This window comes from Microtus ochrogaster, linkage group LG3 (genome assembly GCF_000317375.1).
Source record: "Microtus ochrogaster isolate Prairie Vole_2 linkage group LG3, MicOch1.0, whole genome shotgun sequence".
Classification (NCBI taxonomy): Eukaryota; Metazoa; Chordata; class Mammalia; order Rodentia; family Cricetidae; genus Microtus; species Microtus ochrogaster.
This window is the reverse complement of record NC_022029.1, coordinates 44,426,018-44,444,052: the sequence shown is the minus strand read 5'-3', so window position 1 is coordinate 44,444,052 and position 18,035 is coordinate 44,426,018. Positions and strand designations below refer to the sequence as shown.

Sequence of the window (18,035 nt, the reverse complement as noted above, 5' to 3'; positions counted from 1 at the left end):
ACACACACACACACACACACAAGGTCGGCCAAAACAATGGGGCTATCAGTATTCTAGTCTGCAAACGTTTAAAACACAACATCACATTCTTTATTTTTCCCAGCAGTATGTCTCCTTTCTAAATTGGAAGCTAAAACTGTCACTGGTGTGGGAACGGGGTGGGATTTCTCAGCGGTTAGAACATTTGTCAAGCAAGCATGAGGACCAGAGTTCAGATTCCCAGGACCTAAGTAAATGCCAGGTGGGATGACCAGCCTATAATCCAGCCTAATCCAGCCTTGGAGGCCGAGACAATGAGACTAGCCACATTGATGAGCTCTGGGTTTGATTGAGAGAGCCTGCCACAGTTAATGAGAAGGAAGTGCAGTCAAGGTTGAGCCCTGTCAACCTTGGGCCTCCACAGGCTTGAGCATCCATGTGCATGCACATTCACACACGTGTGCCCATAAACACACAAATGTACATGCACATATACCCACATGAAAATGGAAAATAATTTTCAGGGACAGCAAAGCAGTCCCTGTTAATGGGGCTGTGCTCCCAAACACCCTCAGGACTTTTCTGGTTGACTAGTGGGGTTCATGTCCACCTGAGTCTGTGAAGGATTAGCATCTCTGGAAGGAGTCTTAGCAAGTCTCTAGACCAAAGTGTCCTGGCCTTTACACGGGTGCTCATCTGGGCTGCGCTCTGGCACGCCACCCCCACAACTACAGTCAATAAAGGTCCAGAAAACACGCACTGTCCTGGGCCACAAAACACCCATTGTCTGTAGGCAAGGCAAGGCCATGCTAAAGACTTGGATCTCCATGACAACAGAGCTGGCCTTAAAGACCTGCCAGGGAAAAGCGTTCTCGGGTTTCAGGACCTGGAAGAACTGGCGATTTGTCTATGTTTATCTCATGGTTGCTGTAGACTGGTAAAGATTTGAGTTTCCCTTTTTGCTTTGGCTGCCAGGAAGCTCTGATCAGCATTTGATTCCCCTCTGGGGCTGGAGAGATGGCTCAGTGGTTAAGAGCATTGCCTGCTCTTCCAAAGGTCCTGAGTTCAATTCCCGGCAACCACATGGATTCCCCTCTGAAAACTGCATTCACTGAAAGTTTATGAAAAGCCCCAGATATGGTAATCATAACAAACAATCTATAATCTGTTGAGAATCACCATGTGTACAACAGGGTCCTATTTACCCTAACTGAAAGGCCTTGTCATCATTTCCATTTTACAGAGGGAAAAGAGAGTCACACAAAACTCAAGGGGTTTGCCTAGGATCATGCAGGGAGTCAGCAATAAACTCAAGCCCGGGAATTCTGAAGTAGACACCACACAGACAACAATCTGTTTCTGATTTCACATGCTGAATCTAAAAATCCTCAGCCCTCACATCCTGTCTCTACCATCAGGCCAGAGGATCCAGGGCAACAGAGAGGGCTATGGCAGGAAAAGCCAAACAACAGATGATGGAAAGGTAATAGGCTCTTGGACCACTGTAAAAGGCATTCATTCATTCATTCACTCGCCAGCTTTTAGGGAGTATCTGTCACGTGGGTTTAGCATCTGCTCTCTGGGAACTGAAGCAAAGCAGAGCCTAGGACCAGGATATGGTGGGGTTAGGATGAGGTGTTCATGGGAGTTCAGAGTGGAGCAGCACACCTCATTCTGAGAGCAGTTTAGTCCTTGGCTTCTGAGTTCCCTTAAATGGTGGGAGGGGCTGGAGAGATGGCTCATGGTCTGGGAAAGGGTCTCAGTTTGGTTTCCAGCACCCACATCAGGTCTACTGATGCTTATTATAACTCCAATGCCCTCTGCTGGACTGTGAGGGCAGCTGCACATATACCCCCCACCCTGACACACATAATTAATAATAAATCTTAACAGCAGCTGAAAATGAAACAGTGGGAGGAAGAAGGCGAAGCTCCCTATGAAGGTTCTTGGAATGGCTTCTGTCTCTCAGACTCTTAGCCCTGGCAGGAGTTAGTCATTAGCTTTAGGAACAGTGGATAGCAGCCTGGGTGCCTTGCTCTGACAGCCCTGTTCACGGATCTGAGGTCACCTGAGCCTCCTCCCAGTGCATCCTGGAGCCGACTCTAACTTCCGGTCCAAAGATGGGTCTGGTTGTTCCTTCTGGGTGCTGCCATCTGAAACTCGTCCTGTTACTGGAATCCATCACCCATCAGGGACGGGATGAACAGTCCTTCTGGATGCTCTGGAACACTTTCCCAATGGTGTCTGGCTCACTCAGTGCCCACACGGCGTTTTTTTTTTTCCACATTCATTCTGTTCCGCCTGATGTGTGAATACTGTTGTCCGCAATGCAATCCCTGCTGCATACCTGGCGTGGGGAGAGCCCCTCCCTAGTGTCCCCCACAGGAAGGAAAGAGCTAGCTCAAATAGCAAGGGGAGCTTTCAAAATGCATTAGTGGCTGGAGGCAGGGAGCAGCATGCAGCCTGCCTGCTGAGCGCCATCGTGAGCGCAAAGGCTCCAGGGCTCGCTAGAGCGGTGAAGGAACTAATTAATCATCTTCTCATCAAGCTGAACTCTGATTTACTAGTTTCCTCTTCAGTTTGTTTTGTCATATGCTATCAGCCACGTTAGTCAAATAGTACAATTCCTTTCTAAATATTCCAGCAGCCAGATGGCAGCAGCACTTCCTTGAGAAGGCACAGTTCATTAGGAGGTAACTTTGTGACAGACAGGCGGCTGAGAGGGCCCACCATACCTGCCTTAGTGGTCCTGCTCAGTGGTCTCTCCCACTAAACCTCACAGTCCCCACAAGCACAGTCAGGAACTTGTGGTAAAACAAAAATGTTTCTATGTCTCTAAGTTCGGGACTTAGACACACACATAAGGTCACTAGATCATACACCAGGGCAAGTTTCTCAGGAATTCACTTTGTTTTAAGATGTGACTGTGTCCCAAAAATTTATCACATATGCAGGTAAATCAATTTCATTTCTTCCATTAAGTTATTTTTGTAGGTTGATTTTACATTTTTTATGTGTGTATGTACATACACACACACACACACACACACACACACACACACACACACACCCTGCATTGAACTCTGGAGGTCAGAGGACTACTTGCAGGGATCATTTCTCTCTTTCCAGTATGTGGATTCTGGGAGTTGAGCTCAGACCTGGCACAGGCTCCTTTATTCACTGAGCCACCTTGCCCCCCCCCCCTTGTAGATTTTTCAGTCTTAGCACCAATGAACAGATGTCTGTCAACCACAGAGAGCAGGAAGAGTTGAGGCTTCCTGGTGAAAACTCTCCGTTCTTCTGCGTTACTCTCATTTGGTGCTGCAGCTCTTTCCCCGGCTCTATTACTCCTTTTTTGTGGGGTGTGTTGGAATAACTGCAGAATCTCAACCTGTGCTGTACGCTTGCTGAACAACAATCGCCTAAAAAGAGCGTTGCCAGGCTGGGCCAGCTGGCTGTCTCCCGTTCCTGAAACTGAATGTTCTTAGACACACACACTCCTCCACCCCTTCTGCTGCTGGCTGCTGAGTGGAGCGCCGTGTCACAGTCGCAAGTGCCTGAACACCGAGACTCCTGGCAGGACTAAAACGGGGTGCACAGCAGCCTTTCAGCTCTAGTAAGGCAGCCCGACTCCTCCGCCGAGATTAGGGGACCAAAAATTGCACATGTAGGGTACATTCCTCATGTGAAGTCTACAGACCCAATTCCTTATCCTCGGCTTTCTTGAGCAACTCAGTTAACCCCTGTCAATTTCCCAGCAGTGAAAAGGCACAATTACAGGGAACCGCTGAACTCTCAGGTTAATGCTTGCGGGGGCACCCTACAGTACCCCACCATTTCCTGTGACGTCTACTCCATCTTTTTTTCTCCCCTGCCCTTCTCCCTGTTTCTCCTGATTTGGTTTTTGTGGGTTTAAAATGCATCTCTAAAGTACATTAGCTGGAAAGCTGCAGCGATCTGAGCACTGCCACGGCCAGTGCCCTTCAGCATCCAACGCTCACTTAAGTTGTTAATGAAGTAAAAAAAAAATGGCAAAAGTCACGTGCACAAATCCAAAGCACATAACTTCCTGATTGTCTATCTATGTATGTCTAGACCCAAAGCGCCTTGAAGGACTGCCCAGGGCAGGGGGAAGCCCAGAGTCAGCTCCCTTGGGGTCTCTCCCACTGCTCTAGAGATGACAGTTTTCAGAAGAAGGTTAGCGATGAAAAGCCTTGCCTTGCAGAGGAAGGGCTTCATTTCTAGCAGCAACAGGGTGGCTCAGATGCATCCAACACTCCAGTTCTGTGGGTCTGATGCCCTCTTCTGACCTCCAGGGGCATTAGGCACACACACGGTGCCTAGACATACATTCAGGCACAAAGTTAAAGGAGTGAATCTTTAAAACAAGGCTGGAGTGTCTGTGATGATTACAATACCGACTGAGGGATGGTACACCTCTTCCGATCCTCTCTGAGGTGACAAAGGATTCTAGCAAGGAGGAGACCGAGGCATGCAAACTTTTTAAACAACACAGGTCTACCCAGCAAAGGTGTTCATTTGCATCTCAGGACCCCAGGCACAGACAGTAGATGGAATACCAACGTCCAGACAGTAGCATTCCTCGGGGTGTCCTCAGAGTGTCAGAGATACTTCTAGTTTGTCCTTAGGCAACTGGACAGGTTTCCTGGATTTTCCCTTAGAATATCTGTCCAACTAGAGACCCTTGGTCCTCATACACACTTGGCTGGCACTCCAGGAGTGCATTAGGCACCGTTCCCGAGGAATGGTGCTAGCCAGCGTGCCCCTCTCCCAAATTTGCCACCCCCTTTTGAGCATCCAGGGTAACGGCCACAGTTACCCAATTTTCTGCACCTCCAAAGGACTTTAAAGACCGCTTGTGGCCTGCTGTAAATGGCTAGAGATAATAGATACACACTCTCTGACTTCTGACCTCTGAGGAGTCAGGTCACCTGAGCTCCTGGCTCAGCTCTGTCGCCAGAAGCTGTGTGACCTTGGATAAGTCACTTCTCAGCTCTGGAACTGGTTTTCTCCCTGGCTGCTCCAATACCCTTAAGTCCCTTCCTACTGTGTAGGTTCCCTGATCTATTTTCTTCACCACGGCCCTTCCCAGGGACAGCTCCAACCTCAGAGAGACCTACCCTTTTGTTCTCAGGGGGTGGTGTGAGGAAAGAAAGCAGAGCCCCTTGGGGCACCAGGCCCAGCAAGCCTCCATTCCAGAAGCTGCTTTCAGAACAGTGCTGTCCTGGGAGGTCACCCGCCCTGAGGTAACCTGGTAGTCGCCTTGGTCCCTTTCCGACCCGGTGCGGGCGGGAGCGGAGTAGCCGGCGTTCGGCTACTCGGAGCTAGCGCCTGGATCGTAGTTACGGTTTGGGACTGCAATCTGGAGGGGTCCCTGGCCACTCTCACGCGCCCAATGTCTTTGACACCGCCGGAGGCCACTCCTCCTCGGGACTGTCCCCACCACCCCGTCGACAGCAAGCGTCGGACACTCCACCCGGGGCCCGGACTCAGCGGAGCCGCTACCTGCAGCTGGCCCTGGCCGGGCGGACTGGACTCGAGCTGGCGCCGCGGTCTCCGTCGTCCCCGCTGTCCACTCTCGGTCTACGGATCGCGCCTGGCGTTGTCGCTGCGCGCCTGGCTGAGCCGGTCTCTGTGTTCCCCGCTCTCTCCGGGCCAGGCTCAGGCGCTGCTGGGACGCGGAGGCGGAGCCGTCGCCCCCACCTGCTTGCTGCGGCCGCCCCGGAGCCCCGCCGCCTAGCGCACGGGGACGTGGCCCAGTGGGCGGGGTGGCTTTGGCACCCAGGAGGCGGGTCCCGGCCGCGCGGCGCACCTCCCAGGTACAGAGTCCCAAGTAGGAGCCCGGAACAGTGTGGCCTAGGGCTGGAGTTCTCCGCGCCACCTCGTCTACGCATTCCAAACATTTCCCAGCCCTCGCTAAGCCCGAGACAGCGCCATAAGCAAGGGGACAAAGGAGACCTGGAAAGCTTGTTGTCCTGATGAGGAGTAGGTACAATTCAGAGCCAAGAGGATATCCAGTATGCATAAGTAGAGGGTACCCAATTCAGACTGGGACTTGGGCTGGGTAGAGAGGTTTGCTCCCGAAGAATAATACAAGGTGAGCACAAAATATCCTGGTAACGGGGAGGTAAGTAGCTTTAGGTGGGGCTGAAGGGCAAAGAAGGCAGTTTAAAAACTAGAATAAGCCTTCGGAGTGAAGTTGGGTGGCCAGCAAAACGCTGCCCCACTTCACTGTTCCACGGGCTGATGCTTGGGAGGGTGCAGAAGGTTTGTGCCTGAGGCAACATGCCATGTCCAGCGGTGTCTCATATCTTAAGGATCCCTGCCGATGTAGGATGTCCTGCTGGAATCTTAACTGGCCCTTCAGTGTTTGAGGCTCTTTGGTGAGCTTGCTGGGTCCTCCAGTGTGCTAACTGAAGGAGGCAGGCTCGACTCCAGTGCTCACAAGGAGGTATTTCGGAACACACAGGAGGGAGTCAGTGTCAGCATCACACGGTCAAAGTATGTATACCCAGAAGCCCTCATATTTGTATACCCAGAAGCCCTCAGCTCTTTCCCTAATTGCTCATGTTTATAGCCTGATAGGCTTATGGTTATATCAAGGATTAATAATACACTCAGGACGTCTTTCACTTTTGTATTGACAAGTATGCAGCTTTCTCTTTTGATTTAGGTGAAGAGGGTTATGTGTAGATACACGATCCTGGACGTGAGGCCGGAAGGATATACTTCAACTAGGAGTCATTAACCATTCTGCATGTAATTGCTGTTAAGAAGGCCGGGGTCTCACCAAGGACCCTCTTCTCCTTTTTTAATCCTCACTCTCATTACTTGGCTCCTTGTGTTCAGATTTCAAAAGGAAGGCAAGCTCAATGTGCAGAGAAGAGATTTTTACACCGGCCTGTAGAAGTCCCACCAGGTCTTCCGTGGAGTCCCCCAAGCACAGACTAGTTGCATGGACATAGTTGTTTATTTTATGAGCTGGACAGTTGCTGGAGGACACGGTATTTCAGTTTTTAAAGTGCTTGGTGCCAGGTGATGGGAACCTAAGGAATGGGCCTGTTCGGGGTTGAAATCATCATTAGGTTTTTGTGTCCAAGTGCTCAGTGTCTCACGTAACAAGTGGTCCTCCCTGCATCCCTTTCCTCTGGCATTGCGAGAGGATCAGTTCCCTTAGAGAAGTCCCTCAGAGCTATGCCTAAGTTACTCTTCCCCAACTCTCCCCATCTTTTCTATGGACAGAACTCAGAATAGTGACCAGTCAAAGACTGAAGACTATAGGAACAGTACCCTTCCTGATCACCTAGACTTTCTTAGAAAGCATACTTGCCTAACTGAGTTCAATCCCCAGTACTACCAAAGTAAAACAACAATATCCCCAAATAACAACAATAAAAAAAAAAACGTCATAATGCAGGCAGTAGGGGCAGATGTGATGGCTGGGCTAGTAAAGGCATTTGTTACTAAGTCTGGGGACCTGAGTTGGCTTGATCCTGGCCAATGAGTTGGAAGAAGGAGTTGGGTGTGTATATGTGTGCTTATGTGCGTCTGTCTCTTCCATTTCTATTCTCTTTATGCTTTGATACCTAGTGATGATACAACTAGATTTCAACCAAGAAACAATGAATGCCAACCAACACTATCAGCAAAGACAGAGTATCAGAGCGTATTCTGATATAGACAGTGTTGTGTTGCTGGGCACCTAAGCCAAAGCCAGCAGATGTCCACCTCTGGACTACTTATTAGGGGAAAAGAAAAAGTTGCTACTGTTTGTTTAAGCCGCTGATGTTCTCTTCCTTCCTTCCTTCCTTTTTTTTTTTTTATCCTTCAAGGACACTAGTATTTATTTGTTTTCTACCCATCTTGTCCCAAATAAGGACAGTCCAATTTGGAAAGGAACATTTTTAGGGGTCCAATTTTCCAGTTAAATGTGTTCCTAATGGAAAAGGTAACTTGAAAAAAAAAAAAAACAAATCCTCCTATCTGCTCCTATCACTCATCAGACACCTCCAGTAGCTCCCTTCCACACCTCTGCTGCGACAAATATACTTCTAGGTATATTCCTGTCAATTCCAGAATTTCTTGGGGTCTTTAGAAAGAAGGCACTAAAGAAACCCGAGGGGTTTAAACCGCGTCATATCATCACATGTTTATAAACCAGCTGTTGCGCAGTGAAACGGCTCTGGTGCGCAGAGAACAAAGATGGATTCACAGGTCTGTCCTCTGGGAAGCAGCAGCTTAGACTGCAGGAGGGGAGAGGAGGGTGCCATTCTGCGTGATGGAGGAGCGTGTTCTGGATGGACAGCTAACACAGAGGAGGCGATAGATTTGGGGGAGGCCACCTGCCTGGTGGGAGGGGGAGGCAGTGACACCTGAACTGTGTTCCCATGAACGCACAGACATCTCTAGTGACAGGGACCAGGGAAGGAGAGGCATTCAGGGAAGTGAGAGCCCAAGAGAATTGGAACTTCACATGTCGCCTGTCTAAAACTGAACTCACGAACTTTATGAAAAACAAAGTTTTTACATAAACACAATGAACCTTTTGGGGTTTAATGGGTCCTGAGAAATGTCTGTTCTGAAGTACCCACAATATTGGTCAACACACGTGTTCTTTGTCACCACCAGTCACTACCTCCCGGCCAGGAAAATCACAGGTCTGGAACTGTTTTGTCTTTTTTAGATTTTATATGCTTGAACCATATATGATGGCTTGAGGCTTATCCATATGTTCTGTATTGTTTGTTCCTTTATTCTGCTAATTAGTGTTTCATTGTACAGATCTGCCAGTGTCTGTTAGTGGACATTTGGGTTGCTTCTAGTTTGGGGATATTACAAATTAAGCTGTTTTGAATATTCATGTAGCAGTCTTTTTGTGAATACTTAGTTTTATAAATCATTAGCATTTAAAATAAAAATGGCCTTGGGGTTGTAATGAGACATTAATTCACACCCACAAAGATAGCCACAATGAGACCAGGATGTGGTGTTGGGGTGGTGCACACCTTTAATCCCAGCACTCAGGAGGCAGAGGCAGGCAGATCTCCAAGTTCAGGCCAGCCTGATCTACAGAGTGAGTTCTTGGACAGCCATGGCTGTTACACAGAGAAACCTTATCTTGAAAGCTAGCCATAATGAGACATTGGAAAATAGCGAGTGTTGTTAAAGATGTTAGTAACTTGGGAGCCTTGTCTGTTGCTAGAAAGAATATGGAATGGTGAGGTCTCTGCAATGGTTTATGTGCTGATTACTTATGTCTCAACTCACCAGCTTGGAAGAGGAATCTCAATGGAGGAAATGCCTTCATCAGATTGGCCTACGGGCAAGTCAGTAGAACATCTTCTTGACTGATAATTGATGTGGGAGTGATAATTGATGTGGGAGGGCCCTGCCCACTGTAGGCGGTGCCACTCCTGGGCATGTGACTCTGGGTTTTATGAGAACTCAATCTATGAAGAGCAAGCCAGGAAGCAACATTCTTCCGTGGCCCCTGCTTCAGTTCCTACCTCCAGGCTTGGCTTCCCTGGATGACAGACTCTAATGGGTCAGCTAAGTAAACCCCCTCCTTCCCAAGCTGCTTTGCTCATGGTGTTTATCACAGCAATAGAGAGCCAGACTAAGAAAGCTTGGCTAGTCCCTTCAAATGGGAACAAGAGCAACCATATGACCCGGAAACTCTACTCCAGGTCTTATAGAAAGAATTGAGTACAGGGGGTCAAACAGAAACAGCAGTCCTTTCTGAGCCTTGAGGGTGCTCCCAACCCCCATGGGTGTGAAGTTGCAAGCAGGACTAAGTCCAGGAAATCCAACAATGAAGCTGAACTTACAAATAAGATGCAGTAAGATGTGAGTGAGAATAATGAAATAATTTTAACAATACTCGGTGCTACCTCCCAATACTGCCAGTTAACTAGAGAAAAGCTCACCTCCTTTTACTCTGTGGGTTGAAAGGACTGAGCACAGAGGAAGATGGTGCTGATGGGCAGTAGGCCCCTCCTTGCTTTCCAGGCCTGTCACCTCCTGGGGAGATTAGTTTTCTTCACCTGTTTTCTCAGCTTCTCTGTAGTTCAGAGTGTTCATCATTCACAAAGGAACCCTACCCTCAGTCTTCCCCCCTCCCCGTTGTTGTTGAAATGCCCATTGGAGTTACAGAGATCCATAGTTTATAAGGGCTTCCCCTGTGCTATCATAGTGATCATCAGAGCAAGCCCAAGGTTCAGTGATGAAAAGGAACCTCAGAGGTTAACAGGCTTGTGTAAGTCATGGGACTTCTGAGGAGAAGAGCTGTACACAGAAATGAACCCACCAGACTGTTGTCCCACTCCCCAGCCCACCACCTACAGCAGCTGGACACATGATGTCTCAGCTCAGTGGTACCCAGTGGTCCTTCATCTTGGTAGGCACTATCCTATCACAATGGAAGCCCCTTTAAGAGAATCCCATCCTCCTACGTCCCTTGCTTCTGTTCATGACACTAACATTCAGTGATGCTCTCAAGTTCCAAACTGGGGCTGCCCTATCATCCCCCTGATTTCCACCCCTGCCATCTGATCTGCCACCTTCTGCCTCCCACACCCCTTCTGCTCCATGCCGACTCCTGCAGCTGTTGCTGGAGCTCATGTCTGGTCTCCTGTCATCACCTTCAACCTGGGTTCACAGTGCTGTAAGGCCTTGCAACTTCGCTAATCTTTCTCAAGAGCAACTTTTATCATCTAACTGGTGTGCTGGCAAGCCTTAGTCATTCCCTTCTGATTTCATGTGCAACAAAGCCTGAGAGTGTGGTGCTATCTATAATGTAAGACCTCTAAGGCCAGTGCTGTCTCATCTTTTGTCGCTTACCCCTAAAGCTATACTGTACTTCAGCTAAGCCCCTGGATTCACCATCTGCTCTACTGACCACCTCCACCCAGGCCATTTCTTTGTCTCAGAACACCTTCCTGCTCCTTATTTTCTAGAGATGTCTTCCTCCTTCGATATTCCTTCCTTTGAGAAAGCCTTCTGGACCCTCGTGGTGGATCAGGCTTTTAACATGTAAAACCCCCCTGTCTTGATCTGTTTCAGCACCCAGAGCACGGTATGGTAGCTGTTTACTCATCTGTATCCTTGGAGACAGAAATGCTGTCTTTGTGTTAGGAACACTATAGTACTTAGCATGCCCCAAATCACAGAATAAGCCAACATCCAGTCCTTGATTCAGTAGGTTAGTTAACAAAAAAAGCTTCTTGACTCCACTAACATATCCAGGAAAACTTCTGTATAGTCTTAGAGGTGGCAAGCCAGCTAATGTGAATGCTTTTTCTCTCTCTTAGTGAGCCAGGGCTCTAACCTCACTGGCAAGGTATAAAGCCATGGCAGGGTAAAAGGTCATAGACTCTCCCCTTCTGCAGCCCTGAGTCAAATCTCTACTGTGTAACTTTTTCTTTATACTGGAGAAAACTTTCAAACAGCAGCAGCATAGAAAACAAATGTTCAGAGGAAGCAGTAGCCCAAGGTCATACAGACACAGTCTAGATTGTTCAGGCTGAGGACTCTCTGTACTCACACCCCCTAAACAGACAAGCTGTCTGAGGATCATCAAGAATGGCCTGACCTCAGAAGCCCTGCATCAGTGATGACAAGGGCAGTTGATATTGTGATGTTGTGTGAAAGTGCCCTTTGACAGAGTCAATGGGGAGGGATGGGCTCCTCTCAGACAAATGTTGGTCTATTATGTGCCCACCCAGACCGTGGTTAGTCAGGCATCCAAAGAGAGCCTTTGTCTCCTCTTTACACGTCTCAAAGTTGGCAAGTGCAAATAACACAAGGTTAGCCATGTGTTTTCCTTCCACGAGGCCGGTCATTGTTGGCCAGAAACAGTGCAAGGTGGTAGGAAGAGAGGGTACTGACAGGAAGTACGGTGCTCCATCATGAAGTGAGAGAAATAATTGGCGTGGGAACTCCTGACAAGAGATGAAGATAAGCCAAGGGACTCTTTACCAGATGAAGGCATTCATTCACCCTTCTTGGCTGTCAAGTAGAGTAGTCAGAACTGCCAGAAAGGCTGAAGAATGAAATAGCATGAATTTGAAGAGAGAGGGCGTGGACTGGGATGTCTAGGATATGACCTCCAGTACATCTCTATACAGCAGAGATTGCATGGTCATGTAGAGGAAGATGGGAAAGTAGAGTTGGAAGTTCCTTTAGGGCAATAGACAAGAGCTCACTGTCTCAGAGAGGAAGGGAAGCAGGTGGTGGGCAATGTCCTAGGATGACGATAAAGATGACGAGAACTAACATTTGTCAGTAGCTCTTATCTACAAGTCAAGCTGTAATTCCTTCTTCACCATGTCCCACGCATCTTCCAAAGGTGGGCAATGAAAACTACTGCCATGTTTGGCTATTCTCTGTCCCTAAAGTTTCCCAGGCTGAATGCTTGGCCTGCATTGTAGTGAGGTTTAACAGGTGACGGGCTCTTTAAGAGGTGGGGCGTGGTGGAACGTGATTGGAGGGCACCCTGTGAAGGGATCAATGTTAGGCTCACAGAGGGGTTTGGAATGAGTTTCCTTTCACCGAGCAGGCTGCTATTAAAGATTAAAGAGCAAGAGTCACTCAGCTCTCAACATGTGACCTCTCTGGTTTGGATCTGTTTCAGAACATCCACCATGTCGTGACACTGCTAAGGAGCCTTGCCACTTGTCAGCACCATGCTGTGTAGACCCTCCAGACACCAGAATCATGAGCCAAGTGAACTCACTTCATTTACCCATTGCCCAATGTCAGGGCAGTGTGTATCAATACATTATACTTGCCCAAATCAAACTAAAAACCGTTGGTGGCAATTCCATCACCGAGTCCATTATCGGTTCCCCTTCTTCCCCAGGAAGGCAGCCACCGTAATTCCTTTGGCTTTAAACAGAAAATTATGTTTAAGGTCTATTTTGTTTTCAGTGATGAAACAGTCCATGTCCCTTTGCTCCTTCAGAAAGAAGTGCAAGATAAAGAAAATTACAAGTCATCCCTCTCTATTTTGTAGTACAGATAATCGTGAACAGTGTTTTGGTACTTTTTCTGAAACACATCTCCATCCATCTAACACGTGTGTGCACACACACACTGTACCCGTCGCTTCACACGGCATTATGGGTAGATTTTCTTGCTGTCAGTCAGCGGTAGCAAAGGGGAACTCCTGGAAGTGACGTTGCTGTTGAGGACAACTTAATCTTAAAATCCATGGTTAATTTTGGGTGAGGCTGGGGGTTAAGAAGTAAAAGTCTATATTTGTGACGTAAAATGGCAGGAATAAGGATGCTCGGGAAGGGAGGTCTGTGTCCCCTCCTTTGGTTATCAGACTATTGAATCAATGGTACCCAAGGAATTGAATCTCCCCAGGGGTCTCCTGCTACGAGAAGGGAAAGGCTGGGGCCTGCTGCCAGCCAGAGGAGGAACTTGTCTCCTGAAGAGTTTCCACACAGTTCTGACAACTTCTTAGACCACCTTGAAGGACTGAGTAGTGATGCCTAGTGATCAGCCTTCCACTTACCTCTGTTTCCCCTAGATGGTGTGTGTGTGTGTGTGTGTGTGTGTGTGTCTGTCTGTCTGTCTGTCTGTCTGTCTGTCTGTCTGTCTGCCAAAGCATGCATGCACATGTGGAGGTCATAGGATGACTTGCAGGAATCAGTTCTTCATGTTGGTCTCAGGGATTGAACTTAGGCCCACAGGCCTGATGGCAAGTGTCTTTACTTGAAAAGCCATCCCACGGTCTATTTAAAACCTCAACCTTGAGTCATGAATCCCAAAGATGGACTCGAGGGAGCAGGGTCACTAAGCCTTTGCTTCCTCTTCCCACTGTGCTCACATGGACTAAATCACCTTCCTCTGCTTTTCACTGTGATGCATCTAACTAATTGTCTAATCGAGAACAGGTGAGTGGGCCTAGCTTGTCAGGGCTGCCAGGAGCCCAGCACTGACCCTATCAGCTCTAGATGTCAAGCCACAAGCTGGCAAAACCGGAGTGGTTGTAGGGCTCAGTTATATTAGAACGAAGCCTCTGCTCCTTCTCCTGATTGAGGTCAGCACAAGACCCCAAATTAACAAGTAAAGCAGGAGAGAAGGCTCTTAGATTGCTCAGCTTCACACACTCACAAGGCCCAGTGTCTCTTCAATTGTTGTTTGAAAGGCGAGAAAAGCTTCTTGGGGTTCTTCAGTGAACTGCTCTTCAGGAGAGAGCCAGCACAAAAGGAAATTCCTCAGGTCTTAGACACATGTGAAAGAACACAGACCACAGGTGTTCTTGTCCTTGTCAGCCAAGAAACAGAGGGCTTTGAAGATGCTTGTTCCTAGTGACAACCTCGGATGGTGAGTTTTCAAATACTGCCTATCTCAGACGGGATGTTGGGTTAGCTGTCTCCTCCCCTCACTCAAAATGACAGATTCTTTCTCTGTACACTTACCTCATTAGTGCAACTGGGCTTTTTTTTCTCATCGCCAGTTAAACTGGGTTTTTAAGGACCAGAAATGTAACAGTCTGTGTTTTGTAAACTATTCCAGTGGATCTTAGATACTAAAACCTCCAAACTAAATCAGTGAAATTGTACAGAAATGCCATCTGTGTGTGCTGTGTGTGTGTGTGTGAGAGAGAGAGAAACAAAGAGAGAGATCTACTTTCCTAAGATAATAAAAAAATGAAAATAGGTGCTGAAGTTGAGATGGATGAACCCCGATTCCTAGACTCTATAGGATAATGTCGCAGATGCATTGACAGGCAAGCATAACTCAGGTGTACCTATCGGTATCCTTCATTTACTATCTCATTCTTCTAACCCCAGTGGAGGGTGGCATTAGGGCAGTGCCCCACAACCTCTCTGGATTTGCCAGCTTGTGGCTTGACATTAGAGCTGTGGCCTGTGTTGATAGGGTCAAAGCTGGGCTCCTGGCAGCCCACCCTTAGCATCATGCCTCCTCCAGCAAAGCCACACCTCCTCCAGCAAAGCCACACCTCCTTCCTAAATAGCCACTAGCTGGGGACTAAGTAGCCAAACCCTCGGTGGACATCTCATCCAGGTATTATTTGTTGCCTTGTCCTACTAAAGAAGTTTGTGTTCTGGTTGGTGACTCTATGTCTATGTGGAAGACCAGATGATGGCAGGCTGCCCTGCCAGGGTCAGGAAGGGTGAGGCCCCTTACTGCACAGCAGTGGCTGGCATTCGCAAACCTTTCTCTCCTAACCACAGAGTTGTTGTTTTTTTTTTTCCAGAGACGTATCTATCTCCCCATCGGGGTGCAGTGAGTCTGACTGGAAGGTTGGGGATCTGGGCAGGAGAGGCTACCTTACACAGACGTCTTGAGCCTCTGCTCTTTGCCGTTTCAGCTTGAGAGCACCTCGGAGTGACTTTCTTAATAATTTTAGAAATTGAAATTAAATCAGATGGAACAAAGGGAAGTTGTCTTTTCTTCTACTAGGTAATTGGTCTTCACAGTTTGCTTGCCACTTTTGAGGGGGAAGAGGACAGAGAAGCCAAAGTCTAGTTTCACAGGCTGAATACTGCTCTTGGCGCTGTGATTGTAGCTGCGGCTTCCTGTGAGGACTCTCGGCGCACAGAAGTGACCTGGGATAAAGGTCTATGAGAAACTTAGCCTTAGCTAAAAATGGTGTGCTGGGTACTTTACACGTGTTATTTTAAGATCTAGTGATAATAATACTACAATCATATATTATGATAACTATCCCCTTTGTCCAATGAGGAAAAATGAGATACAAGGGGGCTAGGTGGGTAACTTTGCCCCAGCCACCCTCAGACAATGAAGACAATAAAGTCCCGTGTAAGATTTGCCATCAGTGCCTACAGTTTGGTTTCTGTGAATTTACAGCCCCTCCTTGTTACCCTGCCTCTCTTCCCTGGGACACAGTGATGATGCTACCCATCTTCTGTAACTGTCACAATGAGGAAGGCAGAGGAGTCACTGGGAGTATGCAAGGTGTCATGGTGATAACATGGCGATCGTGTGAGGTGGCTTGGATTGGTGCTAGGAGAAAAGTCTCTTGGGTCAGGAGGCAGCTGCTGATTGGTGGACCCAACAGTATCCCAGTTCCCCTTTTGTAAAAGTAGAAGCCCTCAGTAAAGGCTGGAACTGAGGGCCAGTCACTCGTCTGAATTAGAACTTTATCGTTACTTGGGAGGGCATAGACTTACAAACACCACTTTGGGGCTGTTGGAAATCCGTGCCTTTAGGGAGGCACCTCCAATGTGGAGCTGGGCTTGGTTGAGTGACAGTGACAAGTGCTTGGCTGTTCTGGGGCTGAGTTCTCTGGGAGAGGATGTGGCCGGCAGCCTCAGCAGTCAGGACACGTTTCTTTCTCACAGGGGATGAGGAAAGCTCTTCAGAGCAGCCGAGAATCTTTACTATGGCTGGTGACCAGCACTCTGGTGATTCTGGCCCAAAAGAAAATTGAAAAATTATTGAAATTGCCCATAAGGTTGGAGCAAATTTAAAACTCAAAGTGAAAAAAAAAAAAAACAAACCCTTAGATAACAGCAGTTTCAGTACAGCGTGAGAGAAATGGCAGGACCCTCGGATAACAGCAGTTTTAGTCCGGAGTCAGAAGACAGACTCACAGTTAATGGTAACTCTACTACAGTATGAGAGAAAAGATGATGAAAAACTACGAGGTAGATCAGGCTCTGCTGGAGAAGCCGGGCTCAACTCCCTCACTGAAATCATAGGGGAAGAAAAAACAAAACAGCCCCCTCAAAAAGAACACCCAAACGATGGGCTGGAAAAGCATGTCATGTTACATAGGAACTGGAAAAAAGGTGTTTCTTGGAGGGTGAGCTTCAAGCGCTACCGAGTTCCATGCTCACCATCCCTCCGGAAGCTTCCATACTGTCTGGGTTAAAACTGTATCCAAGAATCCTTCTACTGGCCTACACAGTCACAGAACTTTACTGGCACCCCCTCATACACCGCAAGGAAGAGAACCAACCAGACCTGCCTGTTTGCCCGGGATAGCATTGTCTTTACACCTCTGAAGACTAGACAGAGTCCCTGCTCTGGCATCTTTATTATTTACTGTTGCTGCTCAGATGCTCTTGAAGGATGGAATCAGAGTGATGATCATCGCAGGGTCCACTGCTGCCCCCCACATGGGGTCAACCTCACAGAGCTTTTAATGGAACGTTACAGGTCAGATAACCTCAGGCAGCAGCTGTAAGGCACCTATTGGCCGCTGCTTCTCCCGCAGCGCAGGAAAGGAGCAGTATTTCTCTTTGCAGAAGAGCAGGTGAGGGTAACTTCCTTTATAGGAGGGCAGTCAACTTGTTATAGAGCCAGAGTGAGAAAGAAGCTTTGTTCTAAAGGTGGAAGCTTTTTAGATTTAATGGACTTAGAAGGTGAAAATCTTGCTAACTCATTAGAAGGAGAAGGAGAAGAAACCTCTCTCTTCTTGCTCTCTCCTTAGGCGGTGGTCAGAATTATCCAGGGAATGAGACCTGAGCAGCTTAGTGGCCCAGGCTGAGGAAGCCCCACCTCAGAGAAACAAGCTGTGAATTGTGCAGAAGCCTCAGGAAGGGGTCTGAGAGCTCTCCCCTCAGAGCTTCTGACTATGTGAACCTCTGAGGGAGAAGCAAATGCCTTGGAATTTTAAACCCTGATTAGATGGCCTGTGGCCACCTTCCTGCTGTGGGGGCTTGGGCGAAGCCTCTTTCTCTGTGACTGATTTCTGGGACAGAGGACAGCACCTGTTTGTTTTCTGAAGCTGACTGTGAAAGCAGTGGCAATGCAGGCCATGTCTGCTGTCTTATTATCCTGTCCATTCAGCATCTACAGAGTGGCAGCTGAGTCTTCACACATCCCAGAGGGAACTCTTAGCTCCAGGCCTCCCCCAAAGACACCACTCCCCTGTATCCCAGTCAGAGGGTTAAAACTGCTTTCTGAAGCTTTCTGAAGTCATTGTTTTTTACCGCTGAGTAGTACTCTAATATGTATATATTCCACACTTTCTTCATCCATTCTTCCATGGAAGGGCATCTAGGTTGTTTCCAGGTTCTGGCTATTACAAA

At 48.0% G+C, this 18,035-nt stretch overlaps 1 protein-coding gene across 1 annotated transcript in view; it reads right to left on the bottom strand.

The window, feature by feature from the left end:
* Positions 1-18,035, bottom strand: part of Wipf3 (WAS/WASL interacting protein family member 3) — a 138,108-nt gene that overhangs the window by 77,230 nt on the left and 42,843 nt on the right. Inside the window, exon 2 of the mRNA XM_026785948.1 lies at positions 5,506-5,583. Coding sequence (XP_026641749.1) covers positions 5,506-5,583 — 78 coding nt within the window. The remainder of the gene's footprint in view (positions 1-5,505; positions 5,584-18,035) is intronic.